General features: G+C 41.3%; 1 protein-coding gene across 18 annotated transcripts in view; it reads left to right on the top strand.

Moving 5' to 3' along the window:
• Positions 1-13,404, top strand: part of NCKAP5 (NCK associated protein 5) — a 1,134,964-nt gene that overhangs the window by 927,047 nt on the left and 194,513 nt on the right. For all 18 annotated transcript variants that reach the window (XM_079924718.1, XM_079924716.1, XM_079924715.1 and 15 more), the window contains one exon: positions 10,494-10,562. In XM_079924718.1, the coding sequence (XP_079780844.1) occupies positions 10,494-10,562 (69 nt within the window). The remainder of the gene's footprint in view (positions 1-10,493; positions 10,563-13,404) is intronic.

Raw genomic sequence — 13,404 nt, 5'->3', positions numbered from 1 at the left:
GTTGCCAGTTGTACTGTTAGTGTTCATTTGGATTATTTCCGTCTGGGAGCCTGTGAGAGCAAAGATGCTGTGAACACACGTGTGTGGCCATCCTGTTACAGTTGTTCACAGACATCTGTAGCGGATGTACCTAGAGACGGCTTTGCTGGGCTGCGAGGTATAAGCATCTTTTCCTTCGGTAGGTTAAGCCAAAGTATTCTACGTGAATACATTTATTTATACCTCCTCCCGGTGTGATATGAGAGTTCCTATTTCTCCACGTATTCACCAGCACTTGCCTTTTACCTTTTCTCTGTTCGTGCCAATTTGGTGCATGTGTAACGGTATATCTTTGTACTTTTAACTTACTTTTTTTTTTTTTTTTGCGATGCGCGGGCCTTTCCCCGCCGCAGCCTCTCCCACCGCGGAGCACAGGCTCCGGACGCGCAGGCCCAGCTGCCATGGCTCACGGGCCCATCCGCTCCGCAGCACGCGTGATCCTCCCGGACCGGGGCACGAACCCGCATCCCCTGCCTCGGCAGGCGGACTCTCAACCACTGCGCCACCGGGGAAGCCCTTAACTTACATTTTTAAGTAACTTCGTTTTGGGGGTAAAACGATTCCTGGAGTGCAAATGTCTGTGCTTGTTTCCTTCCCCTGTTTTGTCTTCTAGTTCCTGTATAGTTCAGAGGTCAAAGATTCCTATTCCTGAAGGAATTCCCAGTCAGTTAAACAACCCAGATTGCTTGTTTTTCGGCCGAGTGGGGCAAACACTCACACTATATTTCTTGGGCTTTCTTTGTTTATATGCTCTCTTCCAAAATACTTAAGGAATAAGGACTGTGTATATAACGATATTATCCCTGTAGCATAAAGGATGTATATGGACAATTTCTTTAAGTTTATTTTTCAGTCTGTGAAATGGAGCTAACACTATCTACCCCATACAGTCTAGGGGTCTTCAATTAAATGAGGTGATAAGGTCAATATCTTAACTGATATTATGTTATGCAAATCAAGTTTTGAATAATTCAACTTCTAAAATGACTGATGGTTAATGTCACAAATATCCTCTGTGCAACAAAGTGATCAGATCTGTTCACATTTCCCAGTTCTGTGAAATTTCTCTGTGATGCTTATAAAACCACAGAATTCACTCTAGTCCTCTATTGCGTGAAAGTCAAAGAGATTTGGTATTTCTGAACACACATCTGGGGAGCAAAATATGTTCAAAGGTTGTTTTTGCTAAGACCTTTAGGGTACCTGCATTTTAGGCTCTGTCATGATTAGAAATTACTTGTTGCATCTTGAGTGCAAATGTATAATTTTTGAAATTGCTGAGTTTTTCAATTTTAGTAGGAATAATTTGGAATAATTTGACAATATTATTAAATGTTTGGAATAATAAAATATTTGTACCAGTCTTTAAAAACACACACTTGTCAGACATAACAGAGCATCACTTCCCTGAATCAACACAAGTCTGAGTCCCAAGTACAATCTGTTCCAGGCTGAAAAGATCAATTTTCCTCTTCTAGCTAGTGGAAAGGAGCGATAGAGTTTCAGGGGAGGGGAGGTCAAGTTAATCCTGCCTATTAGCAAGTTCAGAGACAAAGGAAGTAACCTCATTAATGGGGGAGGAGGTACAGGTACTAACGGCTTTATGATGCTTTGATATTGGGTTTCTAAAATCAAATTGTCAAAACAAACCTTAGACAGAAAGACCTAAATAGACAGTTCTCCAAAGAAGACATACAGATGGCCAATAGTCACACGAAAAGATGCTCAACATCACTAATTATTAGAGAAATGCAAATCAAAATTACAATGAAGTATCACCTCACACCGGTCAGAATGGCCATCATCAAAACATCTACAAGTAACAATTGCTGGAGAGGGTGTGGAGAGAAGGGAACCCTCCTACACTGTTGGTGGGAATGTAAATTGATACAGCCACTATGGAGAACAGTATGGAGGTTCCTTAAAAAACTACAAATAGAACTACTATATGACCCAGCAATCCCACTACTGGGCATATACCCTGAGAAAACCATAATTCAAAAAGAGGCATGTACCACAATGTTCATTGCAGCTCTATTTACAATAGCCAGGACATGGAAGCAACCTAAGTGTCCATCGACAGATGAATGGATAAAGAGGATGTGGTACATATATACAATGGAATATTACTCAGCCATAAAAAGAAACAAAATTGAGTTATTTGTAGTGAGGTGGATGGACCTAGAGTGAAGTAAGTCAGAAAGAGAAAAACAAATACCGTGTGCTAACACATATGTATGGAATTAAACAACAACAGAAAAAGGTGGTTCTGAAGAGCGTAGGGGCACGACAGCAATAAAGACGCAGATGTAGAGAATGGACTTGACACGGGGAGGGGGAAGGGTAAGCTGGGATGAAGTGAGAGAGTGGCATGGACATATATACACTACCAAATGTAAAATAGATAACTAGTGGGAAGCAGCCGCATAGCACAGGGAGATCAGCTCGGTGCTCTGTGACCGCTATAGGGGTGGGATAGGGAGGGTGGGAGGGAGACGCAAGAGGGAGGAGATATGGGGATGTATGTATATGTGTAGCTGATTTGTTATACAGCAGAAACTAACACACCATTGTTAAGCAATTATACTCCAATAAAGATGTTAAAAAATAAATAATTAAAAATCAAAAAAAAAAAAAAAAAGAAAATGAACCTACAGACAGGTCCTGCATAACATGTTCTCATTGCTTGGGATCCTGAACTCCTTGAGACATGAATGCTATTTTATTTGAATTTAGCTCCCCAGTGCCTTGTGCTTGGCCTGGACTTACTGGGCATCCGCAGGTTACTTTAGTGCAAGAGTAATGACATTTTGGCAGTGTGCCTGTGCATGTATGGGCACAGAGATTCCTTCTAAGCCTTCCATGAATGCATTCCAGAATGCATGTCCTATGCCTGTGGTGGATGGTCAGAGCTTATAAGTATTTCCAGAAATTTTCTAGAATGACAAAATTTGTCTCCAAGTGCACAGCAGCCCTACATGGTGCCCAGGTGTGGAGATGTAGCTCTTAAATACAGTCAGTGGGAAACACCCTTTTGCCAGCTACGCCTCCAACCTGGCCACCACAGTGACCAGACATGATAAGATGAGTGATCCAGAAATACCATAAGTTTTAATGGATGAAGATACAGGGAAGGAGATTCAATGTCCAGGTCCAGTGCTTGGTGAATTCAGGCTTTGTATCACTTTACGGGATGAAAATGTGCACACTTGGGTGGCATGCTTTATGGCACGCCCAGCCACTCCCATGATGCTTTCTCCTTAGATGGCTTTCAAAATAGAACAGACTACTGTGTAATTAAGGCTATTTGGGGCATCTCTGTTTTTCTTCGAAGGCCGGATCTGAAGTTTCTTGGTGCACAGAGTGAAGTTGTTAGGATGGTACTGTAATGGGCAACTCAGGTATAAATACGCAGGAATTTAACTGGAGTGTCACAGGACTCTGATTCAGAGGGGCGATCATAAAAAGGTGTGCTTTCCTGCCTTTGGGACCCAACCATGATTTTTGAGAAATACCTTTTTACTGACTTTATTCTGACCTGTTTGCCTTTGCTGAGTTGAGGGTTTTCAGCAAGCTGGGAAGATGTAATTCCGAAAAAGACCAGCTGTTACAGAAGGGAAACCACAGGGATGCAGCCCTTTTAACTATTGTGAATTGGAGTTTTTCTTCTCTTTCTTCCCTTCAGAAGACATCCTTCTCTTTCCACCTTCTTCTTTCTTCCATGAAACAAATGATAAAGCAAGCGTGGTAAAAGCTAACCTTTGGGGAATCTGAATGAAAGTTATAGAAGAACTCTTTGTAATGTTTTTGAAACTTTTTTGTCCATCTGAAATAACTTTTTTAATTTAAATATATGCCCCCGTATAAGTTTTTAGGTTCACATCTTCACCAGACCACAACAAATAAGTAGAATTTAGAAAAGCCAATGGGAAAGTGAAGCATATTCCGTCTGAAACAACGGAAGCAAAGGCGTAGCCTGGGGAATGAGACCTTGAACTTCTTGAGATGAACAGGGGCTAGACCTGACCTGAGAGATGGCATATGCTATGTAGCAGCAAATATATGTTTGCATAGATGAGTGGGGACAGAATATAACAGGTGAAAATCCTACAGTGGAGTTGTGATTTTATGTAGAGGAAAGTTTTTTGTGTAGAACTGTTGTACCTTTGGTCTGTGGAAAAGGATACTGTCTTAGTCTGTTCAGGCTGCTATAACAAAATACCAAAGACCGAGTAGTTTATAAATAACAGAAATCTATTTCTCTCAGTTCTGGAAGCTGGGAAGTCCAAGATCAAGGCCCCAGCATGGTCACGTTCTGGTCAGGGTCCTCTTCTTGGTTCATAGCCATAGCCGGTGCCTTCTTGATGTGTCCTCCCTGAAGGAAGGGGGGCTGGCAACCTTCAGAGCCTCCTTTATGAGGACTCTAATCCCACTCATGAGGGCTCCACCCTCATGACCTGCTCACCTTCAAAAGGCCCCACCCTTTAATACCATCACACTGGGCATTAGGATTTCAACATAGGAATTTGGGGAGGACACAGTCATTCAACTGTAGCAGATGTATTAAACACATTTATAGTGTAGAAAGATTTATACCTAATGAGCACTTAGAGGATTAATGTAGAGCAGCACTTTAGAAGCATTGGTCCCTTTAATCATTTGTAAGTTCCGGCCAGCATGTCTATTCACAAAGCAGACCCCCTAAGGAACGTAGTTTCTTTAAAACATGTATTAATATTAAACATACATTAATTCAACAACATTGTAAATCAACTATGCTTCAATTTTTAAAAAATTTACATATATTAATTCAGACCCATTTTCCACAGTAAACCAAAACAATACAGATGTACTCTATGAAGCTCTTCAATTTTATAAAGATATTTAAGGACTTTAGGGATGAAACCAGAAACGTATTTAGATCCCTGCAATTTGGAGCCCTAAGGAAACCACACAGAGCAGGAAATCCTCTAAATCAGAGACTAAGTCTGGCGCAAGCTTTTGATTGTTGTGCGAGACCAAGCTGAGCCCTGAGACCCGCTGTTATATTTAATTGAACACTCTAATGACATCCTCTGAGTACACTGCTTTAATAACACACTTACTGAAAGTGACACAACCCATGTTTTCATTCTGTAAGTCTCAGTAGTGACACTGACATTTTCTCTTTCCCTCTCTGCCTCATCCTCTCCCATCCCTGCCATGCAAATAGTCACTGTCTCTTTAAATCACATTTAATAAAGTTTCCTTTTTTCTTTTCCTGTTTTCTTCCCCTGTTGTCTCATGTTGGTAGCAGGTTAATCCTGAATTTATAATAAATGCAAATGGATTAAAGAAAATCATGAGTTCAAGATTATTTTAACTTCACCAGCATAATTGTTAATATCTCCGTCGTCCCCTGGGCTATGTAGGATTACATCAATTAAATTGGTCTCTGTAACTGAACGCATTAACCGTAAATGTGACTGCCATGTCTTTCCCAGCACCCTTAAAGTATTTAATTTGCTTGCCTGTAATAGATTGTCAGAGCAGTAAACGTAAGGCAAGTAATGTAAATGGTGTAATGATGATAATTATCTGAATGGATCGATTGGAGTGTTATTGCAACATGATATTGTGGGTAGAAGCGAGATACAGACATCCCATATACATTCCCATTTTCAACTTTATTTCCTTACGTATTATTTCCCAAGATTTTTCAAGTGAAAGCAATGTAAGCTGGCATGGCTGTTCTCTCCTTTATCTCTCCCCATCATCCTCTGTGCTGTTGCCTTGTTAAAACCAGCAGAGCCCAGGGAAGCTAAATTTCTCCAAAGAAAGCAGTGACTTTATAAAACTGAAATTCTAGCAGTTTCTCCATTATTCATGGTATCCAGATATTTGAACCGGAAGTCGCTTTGTAGATTGGCTTGTATGTTCCCTTCACTTATTAACTACTAAAGAACTGTAATCCCAGAAAGGTTCCATGACTTGTTGAAGGTTACACAGACTGCTATTGCCAGGTAAACTGCCGGGGGTAGAACCGGCCCTCCCACCTGGGCTGGGCGGGGAGCTGAAGGGTTACACCGGCTGCAGGTCTGAAGGGGGTTCAGTGTGACAGGCCGGAACAAGCCCTGGAGGAACCAATAGCAAGTCAGGAAAAGCTTTCCATTTAGTTTGAGTGGGGAATGAAACGATGGAACTGTCTGAGGATAACCAATACTTAAAAATCTGAACAGATGACCAGCATGAGGGTGGAAGGATTGGGCTATGTGGCAGATGTCTGTCCGTGATGAAAATGGAAAGAATAGTGTAAGATCCCACCTGAGGGACAGGAGTGTTGGGAGAGGGTGGGTAAAGCAGGGATTTGAGCCCAGAGGAAAAATGTCGAAGCCAAGTATTAGAATGGAAAGTTGAAGAAGAAACAGGGATTTACATCCTTGGATTTGAAAGATGACCAGGTCGGGATGATCTGACAGTGGCGTCCAAACAGACTGTTTACTTCAGCTTTTGTTCCCCATCCTGGTTCAGTGACACCACATCAGTTTCACTGGTAAGTAACAAACGGGCCTAAATCTGAAACTTTTCATACATCTGCCAAAAAAATAACAAAAAAAAATTAAAATCATCAAAGCACAAATAAAACCACACGGAACCCACACCTTCTGTGTTACCAGAAAACAGAACACTAGAACTTCAGTTGCTGTCCGCCCAAGAATAAACTCCAAATCCTGTACCCACAGCACTATCCACAGCGAGGCTGTGTGTGCCAGGGCAGGGTGGTAGCAGAGGGTACAAGGAAAGCACTCCCAGAATGAGAAGGTCCAACACCACGAGCTCAAATCTCAGTACTGGCTGTAGGGCAGGGCTTGAAAGTGTACGGGACCTAAGGTGACCATCTCAGCGAGGCCATGATTCTGCGGAAAACGAGGCTGAGTGGAAAGGTACCATCTGAAGATGTGACTGTGAAGGGAAAAAGAAGAGGGAAAGTTTCAAGATGTTGTGGAAATAAAAGAGAAGTATAAGACCAGCCTCCCCGGTCATCATCCAGCAAAGAGGCTAAAACAGGGGTGTATAGGGCAAGGGTGGAAGAATAGTACGTGAAAGTGATAAACTGATAAAGCAGAAAGAATGCAAGTAGAGAACTGGTAGGAAAGAAGGCGGAGGAACAGTTGATTTTTGCATATATAACAGGAGGGGGGCAGAGCACAGGATTGTAATGATGGTAAGAACAAAGGGAGTGATGGGCCCTAGGAGAGAATCTGTGAGAGGTGGAAGGGGTGATGTTGGAGGGTTAGGAGAGGAAGTGACACCTCGCTCCTTTTAGTATAGTTTTGACTTTTGGAATCATGTTCATGTTTTCCATATTCAAAATATAAAATGAAAGCAATGAGAAGAGGAGAAACTAAATTTGAATACTATCAGAAACAAATGACCTGAATTTCAAAATAAATTTTCTTTTTTGAAACAATTTAAACATTTTTAATTGAAGTATAGTTAATGTACAGCCTTATATGTTACAGGTATACAATATAGTGATTCATAGTTTTTAAAGGTTATACTCCATGTATAGTTACTATAAAATGTTGGCTGTATTCCCTGTGTGGTACAGTGTGTCCTTGTAGCTTATTTTATACGTAGTAATTTGTACCTCTTACTCCCCTTCCCCTATATTGTCCCTCCCCCTTCCCTCTCCCCAGTGGTAACCACTAGAGTTCTCTGTATCTGTGAATCTGCTTCTTAAAACATATTTAAATCTAAATAAAATTAAATTGAGAAAGAAGCAGATGTTAACTTCCTCAAAATTTCTCTGAATCTCATAAAGAATATTCATAAATGCAACCCTTCCAGCTTCAGCTGCAAATAAATAGTGTAGCCACACTAAGGTGTGAGGGGTGAGAAAGAGCCAGTCTGGTATCTTTTGAACACAGTATTTTTACTATATACCTGCATTCTAAAGAAAAAGCAAATGTGAATTCTTCTTAGTACTATTTTTTTTGTGGTGTGACCATTTCGTACACACTTTAGGATTGAAGAAATGAGAAAATATAATGATGTCAGCAGCCCATGCTCTCACTGTAGAAGAAGGAAGATACAAATATGAAAAGGGAGGGCAAGGAGGAAGTCTGTGGGGGGTTGTGTGTGTGTGTCCGCACGTGCGCACGCATGTGCAAGGACAGAGGGAGGGGAAGAGAGGAAGAGAAGGGAGAAATGCTTCCTTCCACTGAAAGAGACTAGGAGCGGTGATCCCTCAGTAGTAATTTGCACACATTAATATCCAGGTCTTAGTTTCCAAATATCATTGCCCAACTAAAAAGAAGCAGGATTCCTTGGAAAAATGGCTGCTTTCAGGGATGGGGCACCAGACAAGCAAAATGGGCATGGAACATTTCCCTGGGCCAAAAAAGAAAGAACATGTTTTAAAAATGAAGGAAATATGTCAAAGGGCACAGCTTAGAGATTCACCTTCCCAAAGCTGAGAAAACTGAGCATCAGAATAAATACTGAGAGTGCAGACATAGCCCTATGAATAATAAAAGAATCCATGTATTCATACTGATAAATAAATAGGAGAAACACTTCCTTATGACATCATGCGAACTCGTAAATGTAGGCAGAAGAATGGTAGAAATCATCATTTTCAACCGAAGTCGTTGATCCAGGCAAGATTCATGGATGGCTGCTAAAATAAGTAGATAAAAGTTTGATGCAGAATAGGAGATTTTCATAGTCTCAAAGTACGTGCCCCCAATTTACTTATTAATTCTAAAAGGAAAGATAGTAAATTTACAGTGGAGAGATTTGGAAGACTCCACCTTAACCAAGTGATCAAAGTTAACATGTCCAATTATGGGACAAATGGACATGACACAATTCTGATATGATGCACTGAGAAGGACCCAGTATCATTTCTGTGCCATTACTACCAGGTGTGCAGGTGGAAACTTGAAGGAAACCCAAATTAAGGGACATTCCGCAAAATAATTGCCCTCTACTCTTCCAAAAAAAAAAAGGGAGGGAGGGAGGGACAAGCAGCATAGACGACAACTCTTCCAGATTACACGATCTTGGGTGAAGGACAAATAGATGATTTGTCCTTCATCCAAGATCAGGTCCCGATCCTGGAGAGCATTCTAGGTTGGAAAAAACTTTTGCCATAACGACATTATTGGGACAATGGATGAATTTGGAATAAGGACTATAGGTCAGATTGTGGTGCTGTATTAATAAACATTGTATTTCCTGACTTTGAAAACTATCCTATGGTTGTCTTTGTTATTGGGAAATACACACAGAAGTAGTTAGGGATAAAGAGCTCACTCTCAAGTTGCAGGAAAAAAATTGAAAGAGAAAGAAAGTGATACAGGAAATGTGGCAAAATGTTAACAGTTGGTGAATCTAAGGAAAGGGTATGCGGCAGTTCATTGTACCATTTTTGCAAATCGTCTGTAAGTTTGAAATTATTTCCAAAACAAAAGTTGAAATAAACTATAACGGGAAAATGTGAATCTGTGTACCTCCTAAAAATCGTACCATAGTTTTGGAAAAAAAAATGATCTAAAGGTCTGTATGCCCACTTCTAAATGTCAAGGAGGGCTGTCATGAGGGGTGGGTAGAGCCAGGTTTCCTTGGGAGATTGGGATGGTGATCACTGTGGCAGCCATGGGATGGGTTAACTTATACAGTCCAGGATTCAGGTTGGGGCCAGCAGTGGCCAAAGTGAACCCAGGTCACCAGACACAGAGGGCAGTTTTCATGCCACCATTCCATGCTTCTTCTAAAACCTAATGTGCTTATACTGTATACTTTTGTTCCCTTATTATTCTGCTGGTAACCTAGTAACCATATTCAACCTAGGATCCTACAGTAACTTATTTAACATTAAGGTACCTACAAGGCTCTTAGGAGCAGGAAAGCAGTACTTTTAAAAAGGCAGGGGGAGGGGCGAGGGACTCTTAGGTATGTTCAATTCTTAAATTTCTCATTATAGTCTCATGTTCAAAAGTCATTGATTAACCAAGAACACAACATGTTTAGTTTGCTTTTGGAATTACGCTTTCACGAATTTACCTGAGATTCTCTTCTGTGACCTAAACAAATACCAGGTTGTGAAACTGTGACAGGTCTTAATGAAGTGGATTAAGGCATTTCTTCCATTTACATTTTCATAGAATGAAGTAAACATTATAATCTTTTTTACAGAACACTCTCGCATCAGGCCATGATTTGATTTTCTGCCTGTTCAAAATATCAAGTTTTGCATTTCTTTAAATGCTAATGCCTTTTTGTGAACAATAAGACAGGAGTCATCCCTGAGAGATTTATAATAGTACTTAGAGCAAACTCGTCAAAGATTCTTCTACAAGAGTGTTTCGGATCCTGAGGAGATATATTTAGTAACTGTATTGAAGATGTTGTCACGTAACACAGCATTTCATTGATTTATCTGTATAATTTTTGTATCTCTACTGCAGGCAGAGAATTCAGCGTTGGCTTTGGAAAATGAAAATCAAAGGGAACAGTATGAGAGGTGTCTTGATGAGGTAAGGGGAGCGGGGTGCTTCTGGACAAGAGGCTGGACTGTTTAGGATTCCCTATGTCAGATCTTAATATGTGTCTATTACCAGTCTCCAGAGAACATTAGCATTTTCACCTTCAAAGGAAGGCTGTAAACATGGTGAATGTGGAGAAGGAAGGTCAGTCAGTCCCCTCCCCCTCCCTCCCTATATCCTTATATGGGCATCTGCAAATTCCTCTTGGTTATTGTTTAATATGCTTGGGGCATAGGTTGGGGGATGCTTCACTGTATGATAAATTCGTCCTGTCCAGTAAGTGTGATCCCAGCCCGTGAATGAGAAAAGCCACCTCAGGGCACGCTGCATCGCCTCCAATTGGATGCCATTTCTGAAAAAGCAAATCCTTGATAGAGTGGGTGGGGACGATGTTCGCAGTTGGCAGCCAGAGGGGAAAAGTCAGTGGATTGAGAACAAGGCAAGAAGAGAAAGGGAAGTAAGGAGGATAATTTGAGCAGAATGGAAGGAGACAGGGCCACAGGCCTGAGGAAACTGGAGAAATGTGATTCGACGACGATGAAGAGATGACGGCAGAGATGGTGGGTGGCTCGGAGTTCCTGAGAGGGGAGGGAAGACTGAAGTGTATGCAGGGCCCTTGTTTTCCCCTCAGCCATCCCCTCACACGGCGCCAGGGATCGTACCACCCATCTTTCCTATGTCATCCAGCCCGGACTGGCCGTTGGCCTCCCTGACAAGCTCTTATCTGGAACTTGGTTGGTGATTGGAGTTACTCATTTCATGGGATGACTTCTCTAGTCATCTGCCTGATACCCTAAGACTCGCACATATTCTTCTAAGAGATTCTGTTTAAGAGCTGTTATGATATAGCTGACGGAGATTTTAAGAAAATAAGAAAAATTACATTCAGTCGAGGTCTGCTACCTTACCAGTGGAAACTAGCAACGTATCTTCAGTCTTTGCCTCTTCACTAACAATTGGGAAAACGTTTTCCGACAAATGCTCTTGAACTTCCTTCCCCCTCCCCTCCCCCAATCCCCCCATTGATTGTCCCAGAAGGTGATGGGTTGAATGACAAAGAACACAGGTTCAAATCCCAGTTAGGCATCAACACCTCCGCCACGTACTCCTCTTCTCCCTTGAAACTAGAAATGGTGTTTCCTTCAGAGTTCCACCTGTGCTGGATATTTTCCTACACCAGTGCTTCTTGAAATGGGATCCCTGGGCTGGCAGCATCAGCCTCATCTGGGAACTTGTTAGAAATGCAGATTCTTAAGCCCCGTTCCCAGCTGTAGAGAATCAGAGACTCGGAGCGGACGTGGGCCTGGCTGTGATCGATCTGTGTATCAGCAGTCTCTCCGGGTGATGCTGTTGAGCTCTACAAACTCAGAGCCATTATCCTCGTAACACAGAGCACTTTGCTTCACAGTTACTTGTTGGAGAACCCTCAAAATGTCCCCAGAAAACTGTTTAGCTATTTAAGATTTTAATTGTTTCATACCTCCAACCATATATATTAGTTACTCAAGCAAAATGGTGTTTGCACTCCTCTGCCCTGTCAAGCCTTAAAAGGACTCTGAATAATCTTTACACCGTCCAGAGTTAAAAGAATCACTCAAGTAAGTTGACATAAAAGGAGGAGTGGTGACTCAGTGTCTAGTGAGGCCACTTCAGCCCCCTCCCCCCGTTCCCCAGGTACTTGGTCCAATCAAAGTTTAGGGCAAGAAAGACCAAATAGATCCAAGGATATTTAAAGGAACAGATATTGCCCTTGGGTCATATGTATTGATCAGCAAAGTTCCACTTTAACCTCCTGCACAGAAATTTCCAATGAGACTTAATCTGCGTTTAGACGTCAAATTTACGTGAATCACACCACGGAAACTTCTTAGTTGTCACAATTTTCGCACAAGTCATCCCCGCCCCATCACTCAAAAAGCTCCCAGCATTCCTTTCTGGAAATTCACAGCCTGCCTTCTGTACGTTCTCTATGCCTGCATTCCGAAGGTGTCATTAGCATGTGTCTGGTGAAACCGAAGTTTTCACCCACAAAATCATTGAGTATAAAGTTTCCACTGAAGACAGAATTTTCAGAGGGGGAATCCCACTGTACTTTTTTGTTGTTGTTCTTTTATTTGACATGAGAACGGTTTTATTTAAATCATTGATCCCTGGTGCAGTACTCAATATTAGGACTTTGAAACGATTTAGACAAAGTCTGTTTCCTTTTAACAGATTAAAAAACCGAACCCTAGTTGGCAGAAGCTAATGCTTGCGTCACACAGCTAATGGGAGGTAGAATCCTAAACTCTGCTTCCAACTGCCACCTGTACCTGACAACGCCAGGCAAGGTGTTTATTTTTGTGTCGCACAAGTGTAAGGACCATATAATCTGGATTAACTTTATAACAATAATTTAAAAGGTAGAAAAGGGTCCCATATTACAGAAGTTTTTAAATTGACTATTTTACCATTTATATTAATACAATAAATGAAGAAAACTGACAGCAGAACAGGCGAGTGGTCAGCCAACACACAACACAACGTGTTAACAAACATGGCCAAAGGATCGGTGTGTGTCATGCATTACCTTCCGTGTAACATCTTTTTTGGAGGCGGGGAGGGAACATAAAGGTGGATTGATTCAAACTAGCCCTATTAAATACATCTATTAAGTTTATACTTTCTTCTGAAATTAATATTTGAGTGGAACATGTATGAATTATTCACATAACACCAGCTTTCTACTGAAGTTTAAGAATCCAGCAGATGATGTTCACATTTAGGCAAATCCTAGGAGCAGTCGCACTGAACAATATTCACTCAATCGTTATGAACTGCAAAATAATACTGG

This window comes from Stenella coeruleoalba (assembly GCF_951394435.1).
Source record: "Stenella coeruleoalba genome assembly, chromosome: 6".
Classification (NCBI taxonomy): domain Eukaryota; kingdom Metazoa; phylum Chordata; class Mammalia; order Artiodactyla; family Delphinidae; genus Stenella; species Stenella coeruleoalba.
This window is presented reverse-complemented; position numbering and strand designations above follow the sequence as displayed.